General features: G+C 40.0%; 1 protein-coding gene across 1 annotated transcript in view; it reads left to right on the top strand.

Moving 5' to 3' along the window:
* The window catches only part of Phlpp2 (PH domain and leucine rich repeat protein phosphatase 2), a 67,627-nt gene that overhangs the window by 24,186 nt on the left and 32,229 nt on the right, over positions 1-11,212 (top strand). Inside the window, exons 3-5 of the mRNA XM_028768611.1 lie at positions 502-635; positions 7,028-7,218; positions 10,120-10,245. Of these exons, the coding sequence (XP_028624444.1) occupies positions 502-635; positions 7,028-7,218; positions 10,120-10,245 (451 nt within the window). The remainder of the gene's footprint in view (positions 1-501; positions 636-7,027; positions 7,219-10,119; positions 10,246-11,212) is intronic.

Below are 11,212 nucleotides of genomic sequence, written 5' to 3'. Positions count from 1 at the left end.
TGTGTAGATTACTTGTATGATATGAAAACAGACAGATCGAGGGCTGTGTAGTTGCCCAGTGGGTAAGAGTGCCTACTCTACAAGCTTGAGGTTCAAATATGGGGTTAGAAGTCCCAATCCACAGGAGAGGCTGAGCCCGTCTGCCTGTGCCTGTAGCCCCAGCCTTGGAAGGTGGGAGCAGGAGACTCCAAAGAGCTTGCTGACCAGCCAGTCTAGCCCAGGACGAGTCAGTGAGAGACCGTCTCACGGAGTACGTGGGATCAGTGGGGAGGAGGAGACTTGACATCTCCACTGCCCTCTGTGTACCTTCACACTCATGTGACAGCACTCACTTGTGAGCACACACATGCATGCACACTTGTACACACACACACACACACACACACACACCACAGTCTTGTTTGATCTGGGAATAAAAAAATAAAGAAGGAATCAAGAGCTGAGGAAAATAAACACATTTTTATTACTTACCATGTATTATGTTTTGAATTGTGTAAACAGGAGACTGGAGCCCACTGAACGGCCTCTCCAGATTGTTTACGATTACTTATCCAGGCTGGGGTTTGAAGATCCCGTGCGCATACAGGAGGAGGCTACGAACCCTGACCTCAGCTGTATGATTCGATTTTATGGGGGTAAGAATTTATCAGTAGCTTCGTGAATATGTTAACTACTTTTAAATTGATTATTTGTATTTTCACTTTCTGTTTGCTAAAAGTATTTGATATAAAAAGTGATTTTTAAGTCAGTTAATTGTAATTAAACACAAATAAGTACAAGAAAAAGGGAGTAAAGGAAGATTTTTAAAAATTGGCAAAATACCAGTAAAAATATCTTCTTTTAAAATATTTATTCATTCTTTTTTTTTTCCAAACTTACTACAATTATTTTTATATCTTTGCCGGGTTAGCTTTATTTACATTTTTTAAGATTTATTTTTGTTGGCCTTGAGGTGGTGGATGGCATATGTGTCTAATCCCAGCACTTGGGGAGCAGAGACTGACAGATCTCTGAGTTTGAAGTCAGCCTGCTTTACAGAATCAGTTCCAGGGCAGCCAGGACTACACAGAACCCTTGCCTCAGGAAAAAAAAAAAAAATTGTGTGTGTGTGTTGCATGTGCACATGTCTGTGGTATCCTTAGAAACCAGAAAAGATGTTGGATGGGTGATATTATTTTTTACAAACTGAAGTGGTGCATATTGCTTTCAGGTAATTGAAAACGGAAGGTACAAAGAGTATGTAGAATAGAAATTAATACAAGGTTCGTATTCTTGAGAGACATAAGTGTGTTTGTGTGTGTGTGTGCGCGTGCACGAGCGCACATGTGTTTGCATGCTTGCGTATGCCAGGAGAGAGATGTGCAGGTAAAAATTCTTTGGTTGTTTACGGAGGGAGAATAGTTGATAATTTAAAGTCAAATTGGAGAAAAAGTAGGACCAGTTTGAATTCATCTGTTGCTATAAAACTTACTTTTAAAAGCCTAAGTTGAGGGCTGCAGAAATGTCTCAGAGGTTAAGAGCATGTGGTATTTTTACAGAGGACCTGACTTTGGTTCGCAGCACACATATACAGTGGTTGAGTCAAAATCAGCCACCGGTAACTCCGTCTTCAGGCCTCTGGGGGTCCAGTTCTCAAATGCACATACCCAAATATACATAATGAAATTAATAAAACAAATATTAAAATCCCCGAGGTGAATTGACAGCATGTTCCTTACCTGACTGTGATTGAACCAGGTTCTTTATGTAGTCAGTTTTTTGATTCCAAAATAAAGTTGAGCCTTAAAATACCTTGGGATTTCTTTTACATATAAGGCTATAGCACAGCTGTTGGCTCTGATGCCACCAATTTTCTATCACCAGTTGATAAATCATCATATGAAGAATCTTAATATGCCTTTTAGAGAACAGTTCCAGTGTAAACTACAAGAGTAAGTTTGTGTTTGGTGCTTATTGGCAGTGCTAGCCAGGGAATCGTAAACAGGGCTCTGTTAGTTTAGATAAGCTAATGTAATTTCAATGAGAAATTATGTTCAGTAAAGGGAATTTTGAAAGTTTTTTTTTAAAAGGCAATATATAGGCATTTGATGACCAAACCAAAAAGTTACAAGAAGATAGGTAGGCAAGAAGGTAGGTGGAGATAGATAGGTAGGTGAGTTATCTCTTGCCTTAAAACACAGTAACATCAAATGTATATACTGTACTTTCTATGGGTTGGAAATTTAGGAATAGTTTTAGCTGGATGTTCAAGTTTTAAGCACTTGTGACAGTTATCTGGGACTTGAAGATTCCACATCTCCTTTTTTTTTTTCCGCTTATTTTTATTTTCCATGTATCCATATGCACCTACCATCTGCATGCCTAGTACACTTGGAGTCTATTAGAAAGAGTAGGATCTCCTGGTTGAGTTGTCTGAGAAGCAACTGTTCTTAGACCTGTGTCATCTCTCCAGCCTAATCACTGAAAATTTCTTTGTATTTCATTTGTGTGTGTTTGACTGTGTGTGCTTGTGTATGTTCATGCACATAAACACATACCCATGTTATGCTTGGGAAGATCAAAGGGAAACTTGTGGGAGTCAGTTCTCTCCTTCCATCATGTAGGTCCTAGGAATTCAGGTCAGCTTTACCAGGCTTGGACTCAGGCAGCTTTACCCTCAGAGATACCTCCCAGCCTTGAGGATCCACTTTTATTATGGCTTAATTAAAGGCTGTTGGTTAGAGACTTTGGTTCCTTACTGACCATTGGTAGGACACTTTAGTTTCTTGTTACGTAGACTTACCATGGACCACTTAACTGTGTCTAAGATATGGCAGCTAGTTTATCCAGGGTGACCCCATATCCACCATGTACACACATGCAGACCTCAGTATCTTTTTGACAAATTAGCATCATTTTTAGCGTCTTGTGTTTATTGAAGCTGGAGAGATGGCTCATCTGTTGATAATGCTTACTTCTCTTCTAAAGGACACAAGTTAGGCTCCCAATACCCATATCAGACAAATCTAAACCACCTGTAACTCCTTCCTCTCGCCTCTGGGCACCTATACTCACTTGCACACACACATGATTTAAAAAAAAGAATTTAAAATCTTAAACAAACAAACAACCTGAGTCATTAACCACAGCATACATTTCAGAAGGGGAAGGCAAGAGCCAGAGAATGTGGGACATACCTCGAGATTATCAGTGAAAGAATGTTTCCCTCTTTTCTCAGTTCCTGAATCCAGAGTCATTCAGAGTTAACAGAAGGAAAGAAAATGTTTTATCTGTGAGCAAAATGCTAAGTAATCAGTTTTAAATATTTCATGTATAAAGTTGTTGGTTGGTAAAGTTGTTGTACACTATGTATTACATAGAATATTGTTATTGAAAAGGTCACGAGGGGCCTAAGTTCAAGCCAGTTAGCTTCTTTGTGTTTCCTCGATACAAAGGATAGCCAGTACAAAGGCTATGGGAAAGACTTGAGGATGAAGCTCAGCGGTAAAGTGCCTGCGTGTGTGTGTGTGTGTGTGTGTGTGTGTGTGTGTGTAGCTGTGGGTTCTCCCCCCAGTGCTTTAGGGATGGGCTGCCAGACACAGGAATACATTTTTCACTGAGTAGCTAGCATGATCAATCATGAAGATGTGAAATACATTCTTTACCCTTTTATTTGTTTGAGAAGAAATGGAATCCCAAGGATGTGATTTGTTGAGAAGTTTGTGGTTGTAGGCGAGCAGCTCAGGATGCTTCTTTCCTCACCGTGGTATCTGCCTACATTGTTTAAAATATGTTTGTGTGAAGAATATAAATGCAACTGAAAATCCATGAACAAGAATTCTGTGTTAGTTACTGTCCTTGTTGGGGTAACTGTTAAAATGATGCCAGGACGACAGTGACCCTGCCACTTTGAACATCTGACTTAAAGAAGAAATTTATTTTGGCTCACAGTTTGAGGGGAGGTCTTGGCAGCAGGATTGGCTGGTTACATTCATCCACAGGAAGCAGAGAGGACTGCTTGGTTCTTTCTGAACCTAGTCCATGGGCTGGGGTTACCCACATTTAGTGTAAGACTTACCTCTTCCACTAAACCTTTCTGAGAATCTCTTCATAGACACATTCAGAGATATGTTTCTATGGTGACTCTAAATCCAGGCAAGTTGGTGATTAACTCTCTCAGATCACACAGTAAGTTTTCATTTAAAGTTCAAAAACAAACGGGGCAAGGTAGCACATAGCTATGCTTTCTGGGCTTGGGTAGTAGAAGCAGGAGGATCCGGAGTTGGAGGACATTCTTGGCTACATTTTAAGAGCAATCTGTGGTACCTGTGATTCTGTTTCAAAAAAATACACTAACAAGACTCCTGAACACCCAAAAGTTCAAACACATAAAATTTGTGTTTATTTATTGTTTGGAAGTGTGAGGGTGTGAGGCAATAGTTTGTATATTTAGGTCCTGAGTAGCAGAGTTGTGGATTGCATGTGGTGATTGCCCAGACTGTGTTTTCTTCAGTGTAGGAAGTGGAATTCATGAGTGCCACTTCTCTACCTTGTTCTGTTCCTCAGTGTTCTTTTCCTCTTTTGAAGGCTGGGTGACAATAGCCAGACCAGTACTTGAGGTCAGATGTTACAAGTATAACTGTCATTCTCACATTTTGAATAATAGTATTGATCTCTTGCTACCAAGAATGCCCACCTGGGCAGAGTTAGAGGTTACATTGGAGCCATTATGTCCTGTTGTCACATATACTATATAGTACTGTTTTACCTGTACTATATAGGATATATGCATTAGAAATGACAAATCTGAAGAGAGCAGGAAATGACTGTGGAGAAAGGGAAGAGGCTGACTTCTTGAGTGTAAGAGGAGGACAGTCACATGAGTAGAACTTTTGAGTTATTATAGGCATATATTGTAAATTTTGTTCCCAAATTGCACAAATATGTGATACCAGTAAGCACTTTGTTCAGTAGAACTTGAGACTACTCAGTTTTCTACATTTATTTCAGTAACATTGTTATTTGGGGTGGGGGTGGGGCTAGAGAGATGGCTCAGCTGTTAAGAGCATGGGCTGCTGCTCTTCCAGAGGTCCTGATTTCAATTGCTAGCATCCACATAGTGGCTCACAACCATCTGTAATGTGATTTGATGCCCTCTTGTGGTGTGTCTGAAGACAGCGACAGTGTACTCACATACATAAAATAAATTTTAAAAATTTATTTTTTTCTCAAAAATTGCAAAAACCATACTGCCTCAGGTTAACTTGTATATCTGAAACTCATTTGTTACCATGTAGTAGTGCTGGGACTGGAGAGCTGGCTCTGTAGTTAAGAGTGGCTACTGCTCTGGGAGAGGACCTGAGCCCCGGTACCCACATGGGGTGGCTCACAGCTGGCTCCAGCTCCAGCTGCAGGGAGAGCTGATGCCTTTAGCTTCTGCAGCCATGTTTATTCATGCCCATGCACACACACACACACACACAATTTAACAAATCATAAAAATCTTAAAAATGTAGATGTACTCTAGAGAAAACATCTCACTACACAATACATTACTTTATAGTTGTATTCTTTTTACTCTTATTTTATGTGCATATTGTATATTTGTAATTTTTGTGTTCACAGTTTACCTTTTCAGAAAATCTTGTTTAATTACACAAGTAAAATAAAATATGTCATTTTCTGTACTTAATTTTTTATTCTTACTTCTCAAGCTCATTAACTTTTTGATCAATAGTCTCCATTGTCAGTTTAGTATGTATCTCTTCATTTTAAGTGTTGGTGAACACTTAGTCGGGAGTGTCTGGTTGGTGAGAAAACTTAGGAACTACAGATCGAACCAGACTTCCTAAGGAGAGAATACTAGAATGCAGGCAGAGGAATTAGCTTACAGTTTGTAAGCTAATTAGTAAGTCTGCTGTTAACAGGCTTTTTGAGAAATGCAGTTGTGAATCTGAAGTATCTGACCCATTTCTTCATCTTATGAATGCAGAAAGGCTTGGGTAAGTGAGCAGAGTGGAGCCTGAGGGCACACGGTCGGTCAATTGTGTGGTGATCTCTGCAGAGCTGTCTGTTGTTTGTGCTATTTGTTATTCTTGATGCTTCCCTTGGTTGCTTATTTTGATTTTGATTGACTGATTATGTGTGTTTACAAGCACATGTTTTCCATAGTGCAAATGGGGAGTCAGGACAACTCCAGCTAGGAGTTGGTTCTCTCCTTCCAGTGTGCGTTTTGGGGGTTCAGTTTAGGCACTTTTAACAGCTGAGTCCCACTCATTTCTGTGTTTTGTACTTGTCTCTGTGCCTTTACAAAGAGCTTTACATCTTGGGCTCAGTGTTATGCTTTGCCCATTGTATCTTAGTCATATGAACATGATGGAAAGGAGGGTACTTGGACAGAGAGACGCTGTGTCCACTCTGCTTCTACAGTGGGAGCGCTTGATTGATTGAAGTACTACTCATAGGCTCTTCTTGCAAGAGCCCGAGAGGTGAAAGATTATAGAGAGACCTAGAGAACTCTTACATCTCACACGCCTCATTCTAAAATAGACTGATATTAATAATGACTGTCACTTGTTTCATACATCTTTTGTAGCCCTGTTATGTTCAGTAGTTCATGTTATTTTACTTTTTCACAAGAACACCCTGGAAGATGGGTTAATAAAATTCAAGACAACATGGGATGATAGGATTTAATTTAAACTCTGTGAGGAAAGTAAGCTCAGTGGACCAGGTAATTGAAGGGAGTGGTATAGCTTGCATTCAGGCTCTAGTGTATCTGAACCCAAAGTCCATGTTCTAGACCCTTTCAAGAAGGGTTGCTATGGAGAAGGGTTAACAGTGACATCCGAGGTAAAGCCTTATTCCACTATATAAGTGCAGTGGTGGGTGTTATTTTAGGACCAAGATCTTATTTTGTAAAACCCATATTGCTTCGTTCCTCATATCTATAAATAGGGCTACTGAATGTTGGCACACGCATTTTCCTTTTCTCTTTCAGTATTATGTTACTTTAATGGTACATTCTGAAACACTGTTTTCTTTTCAGAAAAACCATGCCAGATGGATCATCTGGATCGAATCCTACTGTCTGGCATCTATAATGTACGCAAAGGAAAAACCCAGCTGCACAAATGGGCTGAGCGCCTAGTTGTTCTCTGTGGTACCTGCCTTATTGTTTCCTCAGTGAAGGATTGTCAAACTGGAAAGATGCACATTTTGCCTCTGGTTGGGGGAAAGGTAAGACTTACACATTTTAAATATTACCTTGCTTACTAAGAAACGTCAAGGGTGGGCTGGGGAAATTGCTCAGTTGGTGAAGCAGGATCTGAATCTTCAGAACCCCTGTTTAAAAACCAAATGAACCAACGATAACAACAAGAAATCCGAGTGTGGTGGAGCATGCTTGTACTCTGAGTTCTGAGGAAGCAATGATAGGTAGTTCCCGGGGAGTGGGGGTGGGGGGCTTGTCACCCTGCCAACCTAGCCTAACTATCAAGCTTCAGGTGAATCAGAGAACCTGTTTCAACAGACAGAGTGTACTGCTCCGGAGGAATGGCTCCCAGGTGATTCTCTGGCCTCTATGTATACATGTGTATGATAGATAAACACACACACACACACACACACACACACACACACACACACACACACTGGCTGGCTGGCTGGCTGGCTGGCTGGCTGTGTACTAGGCTGTAGCTCAGTAGTACAGTGCTTGCCTAGCATGTTTGAGTCACTGGGTTTTGTCCTGAGCATTTGAGGAAATAAAGGAAAGGAGAAAGGAAAAGAAAAAGAAAGGAAACATCCTGCCTGATTTTTATAGATACCAGTAGGAACATTATGAAAGATTGTATCAGAGACTCTTGAGAGGTTCCAGAGCTCTCCATTCCCCACGTGCTGCTGCAGAACTGTGTGCTCCATACCTAGGAACTCGGTGCTGTAGCTAATACCACCAAGGTGGTGTTACCAGGGTGCTACACAGAAGCTGCCTTTGGGAACTAGAAGTAGCTGCCAAGATCCTAAGAGTCGTGTGGTCAGAAGCCCCAACTCAACAGCCAGGGAACAGCCAGGGACATGTCTGTATCTGTTATGAAAAGTTCATTTGCTAGTTAAACAGAGTGACAGGTGATCCTAGTAGGTTAGTATTTATAGGACACTAGATATAATATTTTGAAGCTTGTTTGGCATAACCAGTATGAACTGAAGAGGATTATGATAAAATGACCTTTGAAATATGTACTTGGTCTAGATAGGCAGCAGTATAGACATAATATGTGTATTAAAAAGACAGATAATGTGGACTGGAGAGATGACTCAGGACAAAAGTGCTTGCTGCCAGGGTATTTATAAACTCAATAACCAAAAAATAGACTCATTTCAGCCTGAGGTAGAAATCAGAGGATATACTGAAAACTTTGAGAGTAAGTATGTCTAGCCTGATGTGAGACAGAATCAAGACAACAATAACAACAGTTCTGACAGCAGAATCCTGGGGAGGAGTCAGTGCAAACCGTGGAAATAGAAATAGTATTACTGAAATTTAAAAATGATGGGCTGGAGACATGGCTCAGCATTGGCTGCTCTGACAGAGGACCCAGGTTCAATTCCAAGAGGCACCCACGTGGCAGCTCACACCCATCTTAACTCTAGTCCCAGAGAGTCCTACATTCTCTTCTGGCCTTCATAGGCCCAGAACATGTGCAGAGACACATAGCCACAGACACATACACATTAATAAAAATGAAAGCTAAAATCTAAAAAACATGTTTTACATTGGAATACTTTGTACAAACTTTAGAGAATCATACATAGTCAAATACTGAGGAAGTTTTGTGAATTACTCACTAGTAGATATTAAATCCAGCATTTCTATGTAATTATGTTAATTTGGTATTATGTGAATTGATCTTGTAGTTTTACATATGTACAACTTTGGAAATTATTAACTATTAATGGTGAGTTGTTTCTTTTATCATTTTGTAGTGGGACTTACTGCTACAAAGCTTCTTCCATTAGTCTTTCTATTTGTTTGTTTGTTTGTTTGTTTGAGACAGTGTCTCACTGTATATCCCTGGCTAACCTGGAGCTCCTAGAGATCTGCCTTTCAGTGCTGGGATTAAAGATGTATGCCATACCACTTGGCAAAGTCTTTTTTTTTCTTCCTTAAATTGTACAGAGGTATAATTTAGTATATCTAAAATGAAATTCACTTAAATTTTTAAAAATTATTTTGCCTTTTTATTTTATGTGTATGAGTTTTGTCTATATGTACCACATGTGTACCTGATGTTCTTCCAGGCTAGAGAGGGCATCAGATCCCACAGGACTGGAGTTACAGATGGCTGTGTACCATCCAACATGTTAGGGGCAGAACTCTGGTCCTCTGCAAGAGGAGCAAGTGCTCTTAATTACTTAGCCATCTCTCCAGTTCCCCATGGTAATATATTTAAAAGATTATTCTAGAATGTTATCTTTGATGTCAGTGAAATTCTTTGTCTCCACTTTCTCTAGTTGTACTGATTTTTTTTTTTACAATGAACAATGATATGTTGTGAGTACCACAATGAAATGGTAACAAAAATTTTAGTTTTAATGACGCTTTACAGTGTGCTTCATTTTTGCTCAAAGTATTTTATGTTTCTGCCACTAGGCTCTGTCTTTAGTAAGCACTAGAATGTATTGATTTGCAAGTATAACTTGTAAATTTGTAGCTGGTCTGCCAAGATTCAGAAGCAATGTCATCCAAAGTAAGATGCCAAAGATAGAAGTGGCTCCGTGGCAGTAGGAAGAGTGTATCTTTAGCAAATCAGTGTAAGCTGAGTTGTTGCAGTTTAGGGAAAAGTCCTTTTTGAGACAAGGGTGTTTAGGTAGCCTAGATGTACCTGGAATTCTCTCTGCATCTGCTTCCTGGGTACTTACAGGCGTGTACCCCATCAGCCAGCCTTTGTTGTATCTCCATTTGATTTATCTCTCCATAATGGCTGTTGATGTTGATCATTGTTTCGTGTTCTTGTTGGTTATTTGTATATATTATTTGGAGAAATGTCAGATTCTTTGCCATTTTAAAAAGGATGTTTTATTACTGCTTTTTGACCATCATTTCTGATTAGTAGCTCTGATTTTTTTCCTCCTCTTCTTCAGATAGAAGAAGTGAAGCGCCGGCAACACTCCCTTGCTTTCAGCTCAGCTGGAGCCCAGGCGCAGACCTATCACGTCTGCTTTGAGACTTTGGCTGAGTTCCAGAGATGGCAACGGCAGGCGTCTAAGGTTGGCAGCTTTGATAGGAGATGAGGACGTAGCAGCAAGTGACCATTCTTAGTGCCTGGCACACTTGGTCTTTCTTAGTGCACAACGAATATAATAATGGAATCTCACTGGGCCTTTACCTTTTTGTATTATCATAGTGGGAAATGGTGTCAGATGTTTTCAGGTCCATTTCTGTCTGTACCATGTTTGTGCGGTGGGTCTTAGAGTTATGGCATAATGAAATTAGACCTTTAAAGAACTGAGACATGAGATTTCCATTGCTCCCCATCTGCCACAGGAGTCACTGATTGACACACCTACTCCCTAGCATATAGCCCGAGGCTTCTTGCCCTTACATGGTTAGAACAGCCTTGGTGAGCCGCTTAAAAGGTGAACTTACTGATGGGACATGACCTGTGATTCTGTCACAAATCCCTCCTCTGGTATGTTGTGGATAATTGTCATTTCAGCATAGCTCTGCTTAGCCATTGAAGATAAGACACTGAAGTGTACTGCATCTCCAAAACTTGTGCTCTTTGGATTCTTCATGTCTCAGGACACAAGTGGCTTTCCTCATGATTTTAAACACGTTATGGATTTTGAAGACTTCATTCAGTTTATTGGTCTTTTGCTGCTGTATAAGCTATAAAATCCATTCTTTGTAAAAACTAGTTTCAGCTGTGAGTAACTTCCATTCTTCTGCCTCTTTAAGGAGAAGTTACTGTTTCTTGGGCATCTTTGGCATATTCAGCAATGTGGTGTATGCTTTCAGTAGAAGAAAAGACTTTTTGTGAATAATTAGCTACAAAGGGCTACAAAGGGCATTTTGTCCCACACTGTCTCTTATTAAAACTTAGCAATTTTGAATTATCTTAACATTGCTTTTGATTTGAAATGTGAAATTTTAATTCCTTATAGACACATGAACAGCTTTTGTTTCTTTTCCTACCTTCTTTCCTTTTTATTAAAGACAGGGGCTCACTTATAT

Source organism: Grammomys surdaster, unplaced genomic scaffold (genome assembly GCF_004785775.1).
Source record: "Grammomys surdaster isolate TR1022 unplaced genomic scaffold, NIH_TR_1.0 187, whole genome shotgun sequence".
Lineage (NCBI taxonomy): Eukaryota > Metazoa > Chordata > Mammalia > Rodentia > Muridae > Grammomys > Grammomys surdaster.
Note: the sequence above shows the minus strand (reverse complement) of the source record. Positions and strands in the feature narration are given on the sequence as shown.